Here is an 18,078-nt window from a genome sequence, read left to right as displayed (position 1 = left end):
GAACTGTTGCAAAGCTTCCTACTTATATTTATTATTATATTAATATTTCATCAAGTGTTTAGAAATCAAGAATCCATCAACAAATACATTGGTCTTGATAGGTTCTGGGAAAGTAATTGCACCTGGCCTACCTCTATTTCAACCTGACCTTTTTTATTTAGAAATCTCAGTTTTATTTTATTTTATTGTGAGGGCCCCTTAAAACCTTTGTCTTACTACTATATCAGCAGTTAATAAATAACATTTAGAACTGCAGGCCTTTGACACAGTGTGTGCAGTTATATAGTTGGAATGACCATGAACAACTGGATCGGATAGTAAAAAAAAAGAAAAAAAAGATAAAAGAACCAACCCTTCCACAGGTGATAGTTCTTTTAACATACAGTAGTATTATTGAATATTATCTGTATGTAATATCGACAACACTAATCAAACACCCTGGAGCAGATGACAAAGGAAGATGGTGAATGTTTCATATCTAACCTAACACTATTAACTCCAGTAACTGCACCAGCACACATTTATGTAATATCAGTTATTCTAGCCCAGTGATCTTACAAAGGGATGCACATATTCTGTCTCTTCTCCCTCTTTCAGGTAGAGCTGACACCACAGCACCTGCCTACTAGAAATAATCAATACAAGTGTGCATATGAAACGTGCAAAATGTGCTCTGCAAATCCAATGAGGTGCACATTTTTCTTCCAAGTGCAAGTGCCATCATTCATGTACATTAAAAGTGCATAGACTATACTATATGTAAAATCCAATTTTGCAATAATTACGAGGATCTAACAAATCTGTCCTAAATAACAAGTTGCTGTATGTGTAATAGGTCATATTGATAAACTTCCGTCTGAATGCGATGATCTACAGTAGCCATTAACATGATGGACAGTGCAGACTTTGGCCTCCATCAGCTCTCTGCTTTTAAAGACACAAACAGACTCGGGTTGATGTTAAATGTAGCGTTAACTGCCTGTTTGTTTTTCCACCACGTCAGTATCTGAAATCCAAGGGTCACTGCTGGATCTTGACAGATCCACGGTCCTCACTCCCCACTCTCACTCCGCCCACTGAGCTGCAGCAGCGGACACTCAGCGACTCGTCGAATCACGGAAGGTAAGAAAACGGAGTAAACTAAACTCCGCGGACACATGAACCTCAACTGTTGGAAACGTTTGAGTGCATCGTGGAAAAAAAAGTCGATCTGAACCGATGTGTGCTTTTCTGTGACTGTTGACAACTTAACAGCTGAGTTGTGAGTTGTGAAGGGTGGTCCACTGGGGGTGGGCGCTGCGTCGCTGGGTCCTGAAAATCTGAGTTTTAGTGCCAGTACTGAACTCGAGTTATCTAATGCTGCATCTTGAGAACGGTCGTTATTTAGTGTAGCTACAGAAGGAAATGTAAAGACCAGTGTAAACAAACCCACAGTAGTATCCGGGGTCACTAGTCGTAACAGAGATGGTTCCTTTACTTCCTGTGCGGTGCAGCTTCATGGATGTTTTTTTTTTTTTTTTTTTTTTAGCTTCATGGATGTTGTTGTCACAGTGGAAGAGTCAGTGACGTGATCCAACCCAATGTCAAGTGGTGTTAGTAGTATTTTTTCATAAAATATGTGACAATATACAGGAAAATAAATCTGGACTAAAATGTGGAATAAATGTAGGCTAATTGACTTTTGCAATGCAATACTGTGTTTCTTGACAAATTTGACACAATTTGTCACAGTATTTAGAAGAAAAGTGGTGTTTTTAAGATATGTCCTTCTCAGTGTTGCCAAAATGCATTGAAAGCAATGGCCTACACTTAAAGCCAGTGTAGGTGGATCAAATATTTAATAGGCTACATCTCATTCTTTTGTGGTTACATCATTATTTTCAGGTGCATTAAGTCTGACTTAAAACCAATATGAATACAAAATGTGCATTTAAACAATGATGCATGCTTTGGAAACTATTTATTTATTTTTATTTAAACATTTTTGTATTGGTCACTGACCCAGAAATCAGTCACACTGAGGTGCTTCAGTCTGAGCTCAGGACCTGGACCCAGACACCACAAAGTGTTTTCTGTGGTCATAACAGCATGATTAATTTTAGCAAATTATAGATCAGATGCTAAATGAATGTTGTTGTCAGAGGAGACATCCGTCACACTGAGCTGCTTCTTCCCTCTCAGAGCTGCAGTATGACTCGTCGTGTGGCCGTGGTTGGAGGGGGGAGCTCAGGTCTGGCCGCTATCAAGTGCTGTCTGGACGAGGGGCTGGAGCCTGTCTGCTTTGAGAGCAGTGATGACATCGGTGGTCTGTGGAGGTTTAAGGTGGGTCACAGGACGTCCAGGTGGGACTCTCTGACTGACTCACATAGTGGAGGTGATGATGAGTGTTTTCTCTGTTGATGTGTGGTGCTGCAGGAGAATCCTGAGGCGGACAGGGCCAGCATCTACCACTCTGTCATCATCAACACCTCCAAGGAGATGATGTGTTTCAGTGACTTTCCCATCCCAGCACACTTCCCAAACTACATGCACAACTCCCTCATCATGGACTACTTCCGGATGTATGCCGATCGCTTCCAGATCACCAGACACATACGCTTCAAAGTGAGGAGCCACACTGACTTGTTGCCTATAAGTATCATTGTAGTTTCACATCCACAGTTGTGTTTAGTTTGACATAGCAGGGGGTCAGATGTCAGTGTGTTGTCTTTCTCTCTGTCGTCCAGACCAAGGTCTTGCAGGTGAAGCAGAGGTCAGATTTCTCTCACTCGGGCCAATGGGATGTTGAGACAGAGAACAAGGACGGTAAAAAGGAGAAACACATTTTCGATGCTGTGATGATCTGTATTGGACATCACTGCCAGCCCAACCTGCCTCTGCAAGACTTCCCAGGTAAGACATTTTTAATCCAAGAACAAGCCTGTTAAAGCAAATTTGTCATGTGGTTATGTATTAGTGTGTCAACACAAAGAGACCAGTGTTGTTGTAATGGCTCACCCTTGGCCTAAATTACATTTTTAGATCACAGCTATCTACTGCAAACACAGGTTAAAGTCTTGTTGCAGAGGCTGTTAAAGGCCCCTCCTCAACCATTATCAGTGGATGATATGAACAATAATATTGTTGGAGAAATCTGCAAAGCACTCAAACATGAAATAGTGGGAACATGTAGTTTACACGTAATCATTTTAATCCTGCTTGTATACAATTAAATGATAATTAGATTATGATATTTCTCATATCTCAGTTTAATAACTTACCTGAGCGGACAAAGCTGTCCCTCTAAAATATTCAGTACTCAGTAACTTATGAATGTGTTCTTTATATGTAGACCTTGAGCAATTATATTATTGTATTTTATATTATTAGATTATAATGTTTCTTATTTGATTTCTTAAGATGTGAAAGAACTGCTTAAGCTGAGATAATAAAAAAATTGATTCTACTGACCAAAATCTCTGCTTACTTTGACCACAGTATGAAGAACATCAAAATCACACTAAAAAGCACTAAGCAACAGAACAGATCGTCTTCATTTAGTCAGTTTCTGTGTTGCTCTCTGCTGAGCAGAAGGAAAGAGACACCATGTGTGGAAGTTACAAGAGTGTTTTTTTTCCAGGCATCAACACTTTCACAGGGAAGTATCATCACAGTCGAGACTACAAGACCCCTGAGGAGTGGAGGAATAAAAAGGCTATCGTGATTGGAATAGGAAACTCTGGAGGAGACATTGCAGTGGAGCTGAGCAGAGTCACCAAACAGGTTGGACTGAGATAGTAACATATAGATGACACGTGTGTCAAGTGTTTATTAATCTGTAATGCATGTGCATAACTAAAATAAGGTAAAGGATGTTGCTGTGCATGATTAAAAAAGACAGTTTGCACGACACAGAAACTTTATTTTTCTCCTTTGTTCTCTACTCCAAATGTCTATTAGATAAAATGGCATCTTGTTGAACACGTATCTGATTGAACTTGTTTCCAACTTGTGGTAACAAACAACTCAATATGACCACAAGGCTGGGTGGACATGATCATAATTGGATACATAGTATTTGTAGTTACGTTTCAGGCACAGCTGACGGGTGGCGGTAACGTCAGTAGGCTATATATCACTGCTAAAGAGAGAAAAGGTGTTGTGTGAAATACCTTAGATACAAAATTTTACAGATCATATCAATTACCTTCAGTTCACTTTATAAATGCTACATATCCATATTCATATGTCAGCATCAAACATTTTGCTACTGACCACCTACCATGTCCTCTGTTCACAGCTGTACCTGAGCACTCGTCGGGGAGCCTGGATTCTCAACAGAGTTGGGGACAACGGTTTCCCCCTCGATTTACAATTTAACAGGGTGTTTAACGCTATACAGAGAATTCTGCCCTTCAATTTTTTCTGCCGCCTGGGAGAGAGCCAGCTCAACCAAAGATTCAACCACAGTCTGTACAATCTCAAGCCAAAGCACAGGTAGCCTACTGTACTTGCATCTGCTCTCATCTATGACAACCCAATACATCGCAACATGCAGCAACATCCATATAATGAGACATGCCCAGAAAAGCTAGAAAACTGCAGTCCCTCTAATGATCACTAGGCTTAAAAAGAGTCAGCCCTCTAGACTCTTATGTTACGATGTCCAACTTTACAGCAGAAATAAACACTGCTATTAGTTAGATAGAAATATGTTTATTGCCTTATTCCTTTGAGTGAGGATGAGTTTATGCTCTCCAAAAAACCCAGGCGCACAACAACCTGGAAAGTGTGTTGTAGCAATAGTATATTTATAATAATGATTGCTAAGCTTTATAAAAGCAATGTAGTAATATGCTGTGACATATTAGTGGCTATTCCAAGATTCTGATTACCTAGGGCCGGGTCATGTGGGCAGAAGACTAAGCAGGGACATCCAGACTTCCCTCTCCCTGGACACTTCCTCCAGCTCTTCCAGGAGGATCCCAATGCGTTCTCAGGCCAGCCAAGTGACAAAGTCACTACAGCGTGTCCTGGGTCATCCCCTGGGCCTCCTTGTGGGGCATGCCTGGAACACCTCCCAAGGGAGGCGTCCAGGAGGCATCCATTACGGATGCCCGGGCCACCTCAGCTGGCTCCTTTGGATGTGGATGAGCAGCGGCTCTAGCCAGGCTAGCGCCGCCTACTGGTTCCGGCAAATTGCATTTGCCTCAACCATGTAGTCAGGGAACTAGCAATGCGTTTCGGTTTGCTCCGTCCGCTCAATCAGCGAACAGACGGGTAAGTGAAGGCGATGACGTTGAACTCAAGCGCTCAAGATTAACCTATGAGCTTAACCGGTGTATAGCACACGTGACCACCAAGCAGCAGCGATTAGTTGAAGCAAATGTAAGCAACCGCCTCCCGGAAGCAAACGAATCCCTATGGCTCGTGTTCAGACGCTATATGAAATGTAATGAAATAAGCGGCTGATGCATCAGGCTACAGCGGCTCTACCCTGAGCTCCTCCTGGGTGACAGAGCTCCTCACCCTATCTCTAATGGTGCATTCACACCAGATGAAAAGCGAATTACGAGATTACATACAAAATCTTTGCAAAAACGCAAATTTGTGCCTGAAGCGCAAATGACAGGCTTATGCTGCGAATACGCTGAATGCCACGAGTCAAATTCGCATCATTTGCATATTTGCACAAGTTCAAAAAATTCAACTTCAGGAGATCAGTGACTTGTTAGATACAGTAAATATTTATTGCTTTTCACATACCAAAAACCCGTACAGAGACCGTACAGCCTTAAGCAGAAGGCCTCTGACCCCATACTCCCAAAGCACCTCCTACGAGGGACACGGTCTAATGTCGCCTCCAAGTCCACAAAACACATGTGGACTGGTTGGGCAAACTCCCATTAACCCTCAAGCACCCTGTGGAGGGTGAAGAGCTGGTTCAGTGTTCCACAACTGGGGCAAAACTGCATTGTTCCTCCTGAATCCGAGGTTTGACTAACTGTCAAGTTCTCCTCTCAAGTACCCAGGAATAGACTCGGTTGCCATGCAATGTTGCAGAAGTGTGTCAACCACCTGGACAGCCCACAACATCCAAAGACTTGAGGTATTTGGGGCAGATCTCATCCACCCCTGGTTCCTTGTCACTGAGGAGCTTCTGAACTACCTCAGTGACTTCAGCTTCAGTGTTTGATGGATCAACCTCTGGGTCCTCAAACTCAATATCCCCAGTTGAAGTCAACAGCTCCCCACCTCTACTGTAAACAGTGTTGTCAGAGCACTGTCTCCCCCTTCTGAAGCACTGGATGGTTTGCCAGAATTTCTGTGAGGCCGACCGGTAGTCCTCCTCCATGGCCTCCCAAAAGTTCTCCCAGACCCCAATTTTTGCTTCCGCAACCGCCCGAGCTGCAGCATGCTTGGCCTGCCGGTACCTGCCAGCTGCCTCAGGAGTCCCACATGCCAACCAGGCTTGATAGGACTCCTTCTTCAGCTTGACAGTATCCTTTATTTCCGGTGTTCCCAACGTCCCCAACAGACCTTCACAATAAATTTTGCTCTGCCAAGTCTGTCCAGCTTCCTCCTCCGCCAATGGATCCAACTCACCACCAGGTGGTGATCAGTTAACAGCTCAGTCCCTCTCTCTTCACCCAAGTGTCCAAGACATATGGCTGAAGGTCAGATGACACGACCACAAAGTCGATCATTTCACTCTGGCCAAAGGTGTCCTTGTGCCACAGGCACTGATGGACACCCTTATGCTTGAACTTGGTGTTTGTTATGGACAAACTGTGACCAGCACAGAAGTCCAGCAACAAAACACCACTCGGCTCAGATCGGGAAGGCCGTCTCTCCCAATCACATTCCTCCACGTAACACTGTCACTGCCCACGGGGGCGTTGAAGTCCCCCAGCTGAACGATGGAGGGTTAGGGTTAGGATCCTTGTGAGACCCTACCAGGGGCATAAGCCCCCAGCAACATAGCTCCTAGGAGCTCAAACCCTTCCACCAGCATAATGTGGCAGTTCAAGGAGGGGTAGTAATATCTCACTGATGATATTTATCTGGCAATGAGCCATGAGGAAACACTTTAGAAGACCTACTTTTTGCACAGAAAATCCAATGAATATATTCATTCTGTATTTCATGGTATAAGAGGTGCTTTAGACTTTTATTAATTCTCATATTATTCACTCATCTTAATTACATGTTTGCAGTATTCATCAAATTGTTCAAACATGACTAACAAGTCTGAATTGAAATCTCAGGTTGTTCAGCCAACATCCTACAGTGAACGATGACCTTCCCAACCGCATCCTATCTGGAACGATTCAGGTGAAGCCAAACATCCGCAGGTTTCAAGGATCCAGTGTGGAGTTTGATGATGGGACTGTAGTGGAAGATGTTGACCTGGTGGTAGGTTGAGTCTCTGCTCCTCTTCCTCTGTCACAGAGAGCAGCACAGCTGCTGAGTGGTGTGTGACTGACATGAGCCTCCTGTCTCACAGGTGTTTGCCACAGGTTACAGGTTTTTCTTTCCTTTCCTGGCCTCACATGTTGTCTCCGTGTCTGAGAATAAAGCGTCTCTCTACAAGTATGTGTTTCCTCCTGAGTTGGACCGTCCTACTCTGGCTATCATTGGTCTAGTGCAGCCACTGGGAGCTATAATGCCCATCTCTGAGATGCAGGCCAGATGGGCCACACGGGTCTTTAAAGGTACTACAGGTTTTTTAAAGATACCAATTTCCTCTCCTGCTGTCCCATTGATTTTGTGTTAAAGAGGGTAAATTATTGTTTAAAAATGTCCCCTTTCAAACAGGCTGCGTTAAGCTTCCCTCTGTAGCTGCCATGCTTAAAGATGTCCAGTGCAAGCAAGAGACCATGGCTAAAAGGTACTGCAGTGGATTCCCTGAACTGTGTAATGACTTAAATATTTAGTTGATTAGCATCAAATCTTGTTCCCCTCAACACATTAACATCTGGTCTCCTTTTCAGGTACGTCAGCAGTCAGAGACACACCATTCAAGTCGACTATGTCAACTATATGGATGAGATAGCAGAGCTGGTGGGTGTTCAGCCCAACACTTCAAGGCTGCTGCTGACTGATCCCAGGCTGGGACTAAATCTGGCGCTTGGTCCCTGTACACCGTACCAGTATCGCCTCAGGGGCCCAGGAAAATGGGCCGGGGCCCGTCAGGCCATCCTCACTCAGTGGGAGAGAGTAGCTCAGCCCATGCAGACCAGGCCCTGTGATGAGCCCAAACCCAAGAGATCATTGAAGTGGCCTCTGCTTCTCTCAGCTGCTGCTGTGGGCCTGGCTGCATACACTCACAGGAGCAACCTTCCAGCTTTCCTCCAAGACCCCACTGCCCTGCTGGACAAGATTAAAGTCTACCTGCCTGCACAGTGATGTGATTCCCACTGAATCTATTCCAGCTATGATTTAAGACTTGTAACATGTACGTGCAATTTTCCACTACAACCCCAGCCTGTTCAGTATATCACTCTGTTGTATTTCTAGTATCCCATTTTGAGAACTCTAAACTCTCGACACAGCTTTTTGGCACAGCTAAATAAGTGTTAACATAATGTAAATCTTCAGTTTTTATTGTTTTATTCGTAGTTGAACTATGCACTTGTGTTTATAGTCCTGGTTTCTTCTTGCATCGCATGAGAATCATCCATCAATTGACTGTACCACATGTTGCAGGGGGCTGTTACTGGAATATGAGGATAAGATGAGCCAAGGTGATGCTGATGTGATATGACAACAGATACCTTTGTTTCATTCTTTTTCTTTTCTCATGAACCATGTAGAACTGCACATGTTGTACTGTTTCATTACCAGTTCTTTCTATTGATATCATTGTTAAAGCAACTTACATTGTTGATTCTAATACACCTAATATATGACTACTTCACTACATACATTTATGATACACTGCTTATAAACAATACTTTAAAAAAATAAAATAAGAAAAATCCTCCTGCTTCATTGTTTATTTCTTCAGCCCACATCTGGTCATATATGTTTCTCATGATTCCAGTCTATATTGATTTGATAAAGTAAGGAGTTTTTTAAACTAAAAGTTTTAGAGTTGATAAAAAGCGGAAAGACAGAGCTCTAGTTGTTCAGCTGAAGTGACCTGTTGGCAGGTCAGGAGGCTGTCCTTGTGTTAATCCATGCATGCAGCTGACTAAATACTAAAGGTCTGCTTTAAGGCTCATTTGCACAGTGTCTGTTTTTACTTTGGCCTTTGACTCTGCTTTTTTCATCCCACCAGGTAAGACCTTTACAAAAAAGAATGGAAAGATTGGAAAATTCAATTGGAAATGGTTTTATTTGGCTTACTTATGCCCATGATTTATTTATTAGCTCTCTGAAGTGTGAAGTGACACCAAATTTACTGTAGCTATGTTCTGTGTTGGATTTGGTGCATTGGGCAGACCAGCTGTTTATCTTAGATTTGTCTAGAATATTTGATTATACACATTAATTTAACTCGACATTAGTTAAAAGAACTTTGAACCCTTACATCTTCCCAATACAGACCATTAATAGATGACACATGTCACTTGATCTTAAAGGGGATATACTGTTATTATCATATAGGCCTACATCCTCTAGATATATGAAGATATAATTTTCTAACATATGCCGATAGTAAAATGTGTACTTGAACACATGTCAGAGAATATTTTCTGACCCATGGCCCATTTGAAAATCTCTAACATGTTGACATGCTGTGCAGAGAGAGCTACAGGACTTTTAATATGAAAAATGTGCAGGGTGTATTGTGTTGTATTAACACGTGTTGCAATACTTTACTCTGACTGTAAGAGGACAAACTTGAATTCTGTTAAAATACAGGCTGGCATATGGTGAGTAGTAACACATTAAACAGGAGGAGCTATGAATAAAGACCTGTAACAAGTTACCTTAAAGTTCAGGTAAATAACAGACCCGGCCACTTTGGAAAACTTGTTCTTGGGTGAAGATGCTTGCTTATATCTTTACCTGGTGCGTCTGTCTGTGTGATGATTTTGTTTAGCGACGTTGTGGTGTTGAAGCCCAGCAGCAGCCTGCAAATGACTTGGATAAAGTCATAGTTCAACACATTTAGTCACCGATTCAAACCTGTGGTGAAATAGCAGACTGTGAACATTACACTGAGCAAACAGAGTTACGCCATAAGGTTTTCAATTTTAGTTAAAATTTAAAAATAAATGATTAACTTGCACTCATTCTCTTTTGGGGATCCAATGTAAGATTTCTGCTTTTAATCCATTTTAAGGGATTATATTGGAGAATTATGGCAAAATTGCCTAAGGGGTGTAACCATAAAAATTTGCACCAAAAACTTCAACTTGCTTAAAAACACTGAAATTCTAAATAAAACTCCATATCAACTAGTTTGGCATGATCTTATATTTGTACTTTTTTATATTTCATAATAATAAATTGGGGAATCATGCTACAACGTGAGGTGTGGTGTAACCACCATTTAAGAGGTAATTTCGTCGTATTGTAAAGAAGACCATGTGAAAGGCCGGTGTAACAGAGAAGGACCCCTGATGATGCATGACAAGGTTAATAGCTCTTTAAAAAAATGGCACATAAATTGATGTTTTAGGGTTCGGTCAGGTTTAATAAGTTCACATGTCAAAGGGTGTGACCCTAGAAAAACATCAATAATTCATATGAATCATAAAAATGAATATAAGTATATTTGAAATAGTGAGACCAAGGCCATGTGCCTCCATGGGTGTGCATGGTAATGCTTGACAAATTTGATTTTAAAATGAGAAGTCAGATGGTGTAACCGGTTATACCATTTGACTCCTATTAAAAAGCCTTCCAGAGGCCAATTTTGTCAAATATCAGTAGTGTATGATGGTAATTTTATTAGATAGCATAGAGTATAAAGAGAAAGTAAGAGGAAATGTCTTTGGTTGTCATTTGTCAGTTACAGTAGAAGAAATTAGTTCATTAATTAAAAAAAGTGTTCCCTCTTTCGAAAGTAACATTAAAAAAAATTGTTCACTGTCCATTTCTTCAACAAACAATGGTGTCTGAATATGGTCAGGCAGTGCAACTTATTTTTATGAAAAATACTGGTTACACCAATTGACTTAACCCAATGTCAAGTGGTGTAACTGGTATTTTTTCATAAAAAATCTGACTATATAAATTAAATTCACTTTTGCAACACAATGTTTACTGACAAATTTGACATCATTTGTTGCATTGTTTTTAGGATAGGTCCTGCTCAGCGTTGCTAAAATACATAAAACATAAAGTTTCTTCTGAAAACATTAAACTGAAATGGATTTGCTGTGTTTCTAGATTTTAATGAGTACACTTAAATCCAGTGTGTGGATCAAATATTAAATATTTGTCGTTCTTTTGTGGTTACACCATTTGACATTTTCAGGGGCATTCAGTCTGACTTTTGTTTAAAGCAGTACTAAAGAACTTTCAGTTTTGGTTGAGTTTGGCGGCGCCTGTGGACCAAAGCGGTAGTGTTTTGCCTGAAGGAAGACTCCATTTCCCATGAACACTAGCGTGAAGCCCTGTAAATATCCTGCATTAAAATTAACAGAAGACATCAAAACTAAGTTTCTGTTTCCAGTGGATCATTTCAAAGTGAAAACACAAACATAATCCATTGCTAAAGTGCCGTTTTGCCTGTTCCCTCCTCGTTGTGACTCGCAAAAGTGAAAATGAAAGTAAAGTGAGAGCCGGGTTCCTTAGCCTCGTAAACCAGCCTCTCGCGGAAGTGCATTTCATTTCATTCCGAGGGAGAGTCTGGCCTCATCTCCATTCTAAGCGTTTGGACTGAAACCCTCAGAAGGCCGAGCCAATCAGCGTCGCCCGCTGTGATTGACACAGCACGTTGGCCAATCAGGGACCGACTGGTGCAAAGCCCCGTCACTACACCAACTTGCTGATTGGCTGAATGGGGTTGTCTGTCAACGCTACTACCAAAGATATTAAACCGTCTTTGCTACTACTCCCGCCCAGCTCCCGCCCACCCCAAACGCTTAGAGGGGGGATGAGGCCAGACTCTCCCGAGAAATGAAATGAAATGCATTTCCGCGAGAGGCTGGTTTACGAGGCTACGGGTTCCTACCATGCTCCTCAAAGCTGCTTAGTGCCAGAGAAAGTGATACAGACCCCCTCAGACCATGACAGAGGTGTCATTCAACTTGTTGTACGTCGATGTATCATCACAAAAGTTATGAAAATATTTTATGAAGGTTGAAAAGTTACTTAGTGCTGGTTTAAAGGAGACACATTATGCCCCTTTTTCACAAACTAAAATAGTCCCCAGGTGTCTTAAAGACATGTCTGTGACATGCTGTGCTCAAAATACCCCAAGGATCAAACATCACAGCTCTTTTCATCCTCTCAAAACAGCCCTCTTCAGAACGACTGATTTCAGTGCCTGTCCCTTTAAATGTAAATGAACCACTGCTTGCCCCACCCCTTCTACTGATACCAGGTAGGGGTGGTATTATGCAAATTCAAAATCTAGTTACATCACTGGAAGACAACTGAGGGAACAGCTTGTAAAACCACGTGGATTTCAACCTAGGGAGCCTGCACATGACAGATTTTTTTGTCGATTCTCACATTTTGGGGACTGGAAGGCAAGACAAACACCCAAATATATGTCAAAGAGCCTTCAAAAAATGACATTTCCAAAATATGTCCCCTTTAAGAACATCTTAAGAAAGAATCTATAAGAATCTTAAGAAGATATTGGTGAATGAGGCCCATTGTTTTGAATTCATTGTTCAGTGTAATCTTAATTTTGGGACAGACGATAACGATAACAATAACGATATGATAAAGGTACTTTATTAATCCCTGGGGGGATATAATGCTATATACATCCTCTTGATATACTGTATATGGGATATCATTTTCTAACATATGAAATACCAATAGTAAAATGTACATATGTCAGAGATAGAATATTTTCTGACCCATTTGAAAATCTCTAACATGTTGACATGCTCTGCAGAGAGAGCAGGACGGTGAGGACTGAAGAGCCTTACAGACCTGACCCACATCACATGTCAACTACAGAAAACACCTGCAACCGAAAATAAGAGAACAAGTTTGTTGCAGCACAGAAATAAAGGTCTTGTGAAAGAATAGTGTTTCCATCCATTTAAACGCTGCAGGACTTTTGATTTGAAAAATGTACAGGATATAATGTGTTTTATTACTGTAACACATGTTGCAATACTTTACTCTGACTGTAAGGACAAACTTGGATTCTACAAAAATACAGGCTGGCTTATGGTGAGTAACTGTACACATTAAACAGGAGGAGCTATGAATAAAGACTTGCATCAGGTTACCTTGAAGCTCAGGTGAGAAAGGACCTGGTCACTTTTGAAAACTTGTTCTCGGGCGAAGATGGTTGCATATCATTCTGGGTGTTTCTGGGTGTTTTTTCCCCTTGTGGAGTCTTTATCTGATTTGCATGTTGATTTTGTTTGGCAACGTGGTTTTGAAACTTAAATACTGTCATGTAGTTTAACACGTTTAGCTGGGGCTGGGGTAAAATAGCCGACTGTGAACATTACACTAAGCAAACAGAGTTATGCCATTAGGTTTCATTCATAGTCACATCTTACTTTTCAGTGTATGTTCAGCCACACTGACTATCATTCATTTATTAGTTTCAGTTGAAAGTGTTCTCCTGTGTGTCAACTTATGCCAATCAATGGACTAAAGGATCGCTTAGGTAAGTTGGTTAGGGAAGTACCCCCACTGCTTAAAGGTGGGTTTTGTAAAAAGCATGTTGTTCATAATGGATTTTCTGAGAAGGAAGAGGCTCATAACCTGGACCCAGACACAAGTGTTTTCTGTGGTCATAACAGTACTTAAATGGTACCACCCTACTTATATGGTAACATATGATTAATTTTAGCAAATTATAGATCAGATGCTCATGCTATGAATATTGTTGTTAGAGGAGACATCCGTCACACTGAGCTGCTTCTTCCCTCTCAGAGCTGCAGTATGACTCGTCGTGTGGCCGTGGTTGGAGGGGGGAGCTCAGGTCTGGCCGCTATCAAGTGCTGTCTGGACGAGGGGCTGGAGCCTGTCTGCTTTGAGAGCAGTGATGACATCGGTGGTCTGTGGAGGTTTAAGGTGGGTCACAGGACGTCCAGGTGGGACTCTCTGACTGACTCACATAGTGGAGGTGATGATGAGTGTTTTCTCTGTTGATGTGTGGTGCTGCAGGAGAATCCTGAGGCGGACAGGGCCAGCATCTACCACTCTGTCATCATCAACACCTCCAAGGAGATGATGTGTTTCAGTGACTTTCCCATTCCTGCACACTTCCCAAATTTCATGCACAACTCCCTCATCATGGACTACTTCCGGATGTATGCCGATCGCTTCCAGCTCACCAGACACATACGCTTCAAAGTGAGGAGCCACACTGACTTGTTGCCTAGTACCTGAAAGGATGCACCATTCTCATTGTAGATTCACATCCACAGTTGTGTTTAGTTTGACATAGCAGGGGGTCAGATATCAGTGTGTTGTCTTTCTCTCTGTCGTCCAGACCAAGGTCTTGCAGGTGAAGCAGAGGTCAGATTTCTCTCACTCGGGCCAGTGGGATGTTGAGACAGAGAACAAGGACGGTAAAAAGGAGAAACACATTTTCGATGCTGTGATGATCTGTATTGGACATCACTGCCAGCCCAACCTGCCTCTGCAAGACTTCCCAGGTAATACTACAAGGCATGTGAAGAAATGCATGATAATGCCACAGAATATTAAGGAGCATATCCAGTATAAGTAAGCCTGTGGCTTTCATGTAAAGTAAATACTGAACAAGTCATCATCATCACTTCTGTAACACTTTTTTTGCAATCAGTTTTCCTCAACGAGTCCTGGGCCTATCTGCTCCTTTAATCAAAGAAGACTACCTTTCTCAACAACTATCAATCTTTAATTAAAAAATGATTATTTCTATTTTGAAATTTGAATCACCCAACACCAATCATGAACTGCTCTTACTGCAGAATCACAGAATAGATGAGGCATTTATTCACCTAGGATGGACAAAATAAAACAGTCTGGTCAAATTAATGTAATGCACAAAAGTCAATGCATTTTGGTTGATAGTGGCAATTCTATCCTTCCAGGCATCGACACTTTCACAGGGAAGTATTACCACAGCCGTGACTACAAGACCCCAGAGGAGTGGAGGGATAAAAAGGCTGTAGTGATTGGAATAGGAAACTCTGGAGGAGACATTGCAGTGGAGCTGAGCAGAGTCACCAAACAGGTGGAGCACAATGAAAGACTTTCTTTCTTGATCTTACAGTAATCAAGAGTTGCCGTAATGATTTATATGTTGTGTCTTACATCTCAGGTATATCTAAGCACTCGGAGAGGAGCCTGGATCCTAAACAGGGTTTCAGACAATGGTCTTCCCTTTGATATGCTCATAAGCAGGCCGTTGATTTTTCTGCGTAAAGTCCTTCCCTTTGGATTACTGTGCAGCATGGCGGAGCGGAGAGTCAACCAGAGATTCAATCACAGTCTGTACAACTTGAAGCCAAAGCACAGGGAAATACAGAAACAGATGTACTGCAGCTTTTGTACTGAAATTCCAAATTCTGAAACACATGCATTCTGCTTAATCTGAATTGAACTCCAAGGTTGTTCAGCCAACATCCTACAGCGAACGATGACCTTCCCAACCGCATCCTATCTGGAACGATTCAGGTGAAGCCAAACATCCGCAGGTTTCAAGGATCCAGTGTGGAGTTTGATGATGGGACTGTAGTGGAAGATGTTGACCTGGTGGTAGGTTGAGTCTCTGCTCCTCTTCCTCTGTCACAGAGAGCAGCACAGCTGCTGAGTGGTGTGTGACTGACATGAGCCTCTTATCTCACAGGTGTTTGCCACAGGTTACAGGTTTTTCTTTCCTTTCCTGGCCTCACATGTTGTCTCCGTGTCAGAGAATAAAGCGTCTCTCTACAAGTATGTGTTTCCTCCTGAGTTGGACCGTCCTACTCTGGCTATCATTGGTCTAGTGCAGCCACTGGGAGCTATAATGCCCATCTCTGAGATGCAGGCCAGATGGGCCACACGGGTCTTTAAAGGTACATTAATACAGTCCAATGTCAAACGTCCTTTCCTCACAAAGATATATTGAATGAGCCTTCATTTCAAACAGGTTGCAGCAGTCTCCCCTCAGTAGCTGACATGATGAAAGATATCCACCACAAGCGGGAGACCATGGCTAAAAGGTTTCCACTTGACTACTGTTTTTTTTATGAAAGGCATCAAATCTCTTTCCCCACTATGCATTAAAACCTGGTCTCCTTTTCAGGTACGTCAGCAGTCAGAGACACACCATTCAAGTCAACTATGCCAATTATATGGATGAGATAGCAGAGCTGGTGGGTGTTCAGCCCAACACCTCAAGGCTGCTGCTGACCGATCCCAGGCTGGGACTAAATCTGGCGCTTGGTCCCTGTACACCGTACCAGTATCGCCTCAGGGGCCCAGGAAAATGGGCCGGGGCCCGTCAGGCCATCCTCACTCAGTGGGAGAGAGTAGCTCAGCCCATGCAGACCAGGCCCTGTGATGAGCCCAAACCCAAGAGATCATTGAAGTGGCCTCTGCTTCTCTCAGCTGCTGCTGTGGGCCTGGCTGCATACACTCACAGGAGCAACCTTCCAGCTTTCCTCCAAGACCCCACTGCCCTGCTGGACAAGATTAAAGTCTACCTGCCTGCACAGTGATGTATTATAATGCATTGCTGATTTAATGAGATTTGCTGTTTATGATCAATAACATAGATCATATCATAGAATGTGCAGGTATTGGAGGTCAATAGTCAAGACCACTGACTCACTAATAATATTAGAATTAAAATGTAGATTTAATTTTAAATAGTTAAAGTGGAAAGTCCAATAATTTTGATCCCGCTCACTATAAATCAAAATGTGACTGGTTGTTGGTTCATCGGACACACAAACACATGCAGCTGCAAAGGTTGTTGGCCTGCTGTCCCTGTTATGAAGTCGCAGCCAATGACCTGACCTTTTCTCAGCGTGGAAACAACAACAAAAAAAGAAAATGTTGATGGATTACATTCATGGTTTTAGGACATGTTTAATTTTTGAAGCAAACTTCAATGAGCAACGAGGCTACAATTAGATTTGAAAAAGGAAAAACTATTAAATATTTTTCATTGATAAATTTGAAGAGAAAAAATGGATCAAATAAGCAATTTAATAAAATGCATTTCAAATGCAGATATGTTTGGCACTTGGCAATCTACTGTAAACTGAAGTAAGGTGTTGTATTTCATAAGCAGACTTGTAAAATCTTCATTAAGATATTGTAACAACAGTTGGTGCAAAGTGCAAGCTTTACTCATTTCATTGCACACCAGTAGGCCTACATCTGTAAATGAACTACTTTTATTCCATATCTAGGTTGAAGCATGAGAAGGTAATTTACATTGGTCAGTAATGCCACCTAATGGTGATTTTTAGAATCTACTTGAGAAAACCTGCCTGGAACTATTGACTTTTCCCCTTGTGTCTCACAGCATCATACTATGATCATGTGGTTAGTAAAGTTCTTCCTCTAGGATCCCTTGTATCCCATTAGGATCAAAGAAAGCATGCTCAGCAGTTGTCTTTTTAAGGCTGACAGATTGAAGAATTAAAGCATTAAATTAAAAATCGATAATGCCAATCAATGTGGTACGAGAGAAATTAGATCTATTGCTTTTGTTTTGCCTTGTTTTTATCTCTAATATAGAAGAGGCACTAGCACCTCCTTCTGAACAACTGGCTTTTTTCAATGAATACAAATAATGTGGTTTATTAACTGAATCAATTTGTGGCCAAGATAGATAGATAGATAGATAGATAGATAGATAGATAGATAGATAGATAGATAGATAGATAGATAGATAGATAGATAGATAGATAGATAGATAGATAGATAGATAGATAGATAGATAGATAGATAGATAGATAGATAGTTTCAGTTTGTACTACTTTAAAGAGCCTTCAAATGAACCGCCGCTCGTGCATC

General features: G+C 41.8%; 2 protein-coding genes across 2 annotated transcripts; both read left to right on the top strand.

Moving 5' to 3' along the window:
• The first annotated feature begins 976 nt into the window (after window positions 1-976).
• Window positions 977-8,962, top strand: fmo5 (flavin containing dimethylaniline monoxygenase 5). Its single transcript, XM_083970453.1, has 10 exons — window positions 977-1,122; window positions 2,182-2,322; window positions 2,416-2,604; window positions 2,727-2,892; window positions 3,620-3,762; window positions 4,280-4,476; window positions 7,248-7,395; window positions 7,487-7,694; window positions 7,798-7,870; window positions 7,974-8,962. Exons 2-10 carry the CDS (start codon window positions 2,191-2,193, stop codon window positions 8,386-8,388), a joined length of 1,671 nt encoding a protein of 556 aa, XP_083826579.1. The 5' UTR covers window positions 977-1,122; window positions 2,182-2,190; the 3' UTR covers window positions 8,389-8,962.
• Window positions 8,963-9,194: 232 nt separating this feature from the next.
• On the top strand, window positions 9,195-17,821 carry LOC310985031 (flavin-containing monooxygenase 5-like). The gene is made up of 11 exons (XM_083970454.1): window positions 9,195-9,262; window positions 13,677-13,741; window positions 14,011-14,151; window positions 14,245-14,433; window positions 14,573-14,738; window positions 15,159-15,301; window positions 15,389-15,586; window positions 15,679-15,825; window positions 15,917-16,124; window positions 16,199-16,271; window positions 16,355-17,821. Exons 3-11 carry the CDS (start codon window positions 14,020-14,022, stop codon window positions 16,767-16,769), a joined length of 1,671 nt encoding a protein of 556 aa, XP_083826580.1. The 5' UTR covers window positions 9,195-9,262; window positions 13,677-13,741; window positions 14,011-14,019; the 3' UTR covers window positions 16,770-17,821.
• The last annotated feature ends 257 nt before the right edge of the window (window positions 17,822-18,078 follow it).

This window comes from Trachurus trachurus, assembly GCF_905171665.1.
Source record: "Trachurus trachurus genome assembly, chromosome: 4".
Classification (NCBI taxonomy): Eukaryota; Metazoa; Chordata; class Actinopteri; order Carangiformes; family Carangidae; genus Trachurus; species Trachurus trachurus.
This window is presented reverse-complemented; position numbering and strand designations above follow the sequence as displayed.